The 1,504-nt window shown below is 28.1% G+C and overlaps 1 protein-coding gene across 1 annotated transcript in view; it reads left to right on the top strand.

Moving 5' to 3' along the window:
* LOC106681798 (uncharacterized) overlaps window positions 1–1,504 on the top strand; it is a 21,950-nt gene that overhangs the window by 9,518 nt on the left and 10,928 nt on the right. The window contains exon 7 of the mRNA XM_014422307.3: window positions 502–529. Coding sequence (XP_014277793.1) covers window positions 502–529 — 28 coding nt within the window. The remainder of the gene's footprint in view (window positions 1–501; window positions 530–1,504) is intronic.

Raw genomic sequence — 1,504 nt, forward strand, 5'->3', positions numbered from 1 at the left:
TATTTTACCAGTTTTAATTTTTTTTAAAATGTTCCATGTTTAGGCTTACATGCCATAATAAGATATATGATATATCAATTATGAATAGTTAATTGAAAACAATTTTTAAATGTTGATATCATATAATTATATATTTTTGAATTTTCGGAGTTCCTGGAGATGACATGTAAGCCGGAATGTAGAACATTGGGTTTATAAATTAAAATTGGTTAAATAATCTTGCCTATGATACAAACAAATTTTGTTCTGTCTAAGACCATGTGGCATTTTTGAGATGAGTAGCACTTGCTCAGCTTCTTTGGTTTGACAGATGCATTTTGGGTTCACTCAGTCCTTAAATATTTACCTGATGTTAAATGTTAACCATGAAGTTCATGTGCCGTGTACTGGTATGCTGTCCATACCAGTGCCTTTCTTATTAGTTCACCATCAACTGTTGAATGATTTATGATTTTTACTAATTTCTTCTATGCATCACTTACTTTTTATTTGTCTTTTTAGGTGATTGCGGGACTTTCATTGAATAGTGGTAAGTAATTAATTTTTTCAATTATTTATTACTTTTAAACAATTTCATATTATTTGAAGTTTATTAAGGTTTTAACAAAAATAAATATTGTGTAATTTATTGCTATGGACATTTTCTAACAGTTTCCTTTCAAATATGATTTTTTGACTATGCTTTATATTTGTTCGTAATCATTAACTATTGCAGAGACAGTACTGATCTCAAGCCTTACCCACAGATCTAATGTAGAAGTGGTATTGTAAAATATAATAAATCTCGAAACATAGTATTTTTTTATTCTTTGATTTTGCAGGAAAGAAATTAAACTTTTATAGAATATCAAGCTTCGTTAATAATATCTAAAAATATCAGTTTTGTTGTTGTGTTCTCCAACTAAGATGAGAGAGATGGGTTATAATACAGGTTATCAACTAAAATGAAAGAGATTGGTTATAATAGAGGTGTTATGTACTCCAACTAAGATAAGAGAAATGGATTATAATACAGGTTATCAACTTTTTCCTGCTGATGTGGGAAGGCTGTTTATTATGCCTTTTTTTGAGAAATCTATTGCTTATTTAGTGGATCAATCACAAAATAAAATTCACTCTACCACCCATGGTATATTCAAATCAGCACTGTTGAAAATATTATTGCAATCTTTTATAAATGTTTACTTTATTAAATTAATATTTTAGAATATTTATAAATTACTGTATTTTGTATACCAATACATCATGGATGGTCAGGGGCTCAATATTTAGTTAGCAAGTACTGATTTTCGAACAACGGTCATTCACGATCCAACTCAATTGCCATATTTCTCCCCAACTAAGGGTTCTCATATTTAAAATAAATTCTTATATTGAGTTCAAAAATGGACATGTAGACTAATGAATTTAAAAAAAAAAACTCTTGTCAAACTCCTGAAATCCTTAACTGGTACATTTTTTTGATGAAATGAAATTATATATTAGGAAATGTTTGATATAAAAC

The sequence above is a fragment of the Halyomorpha halys genome, unplaced genomic scaffold (genome assembly GCF_000696795.3).
Source record: "Halyomorpha halys isolate HHAL.00 unplaced genomic scaffold, Hhal_1.1 Scaffold365.1, whole genome shotgun sequence".
NCBI lineage: Eukaryota > Metazoa > Arthropoda > Insecta > Hemiptera > Pentatomidae > Halyomorpha > Halyomorpha halys.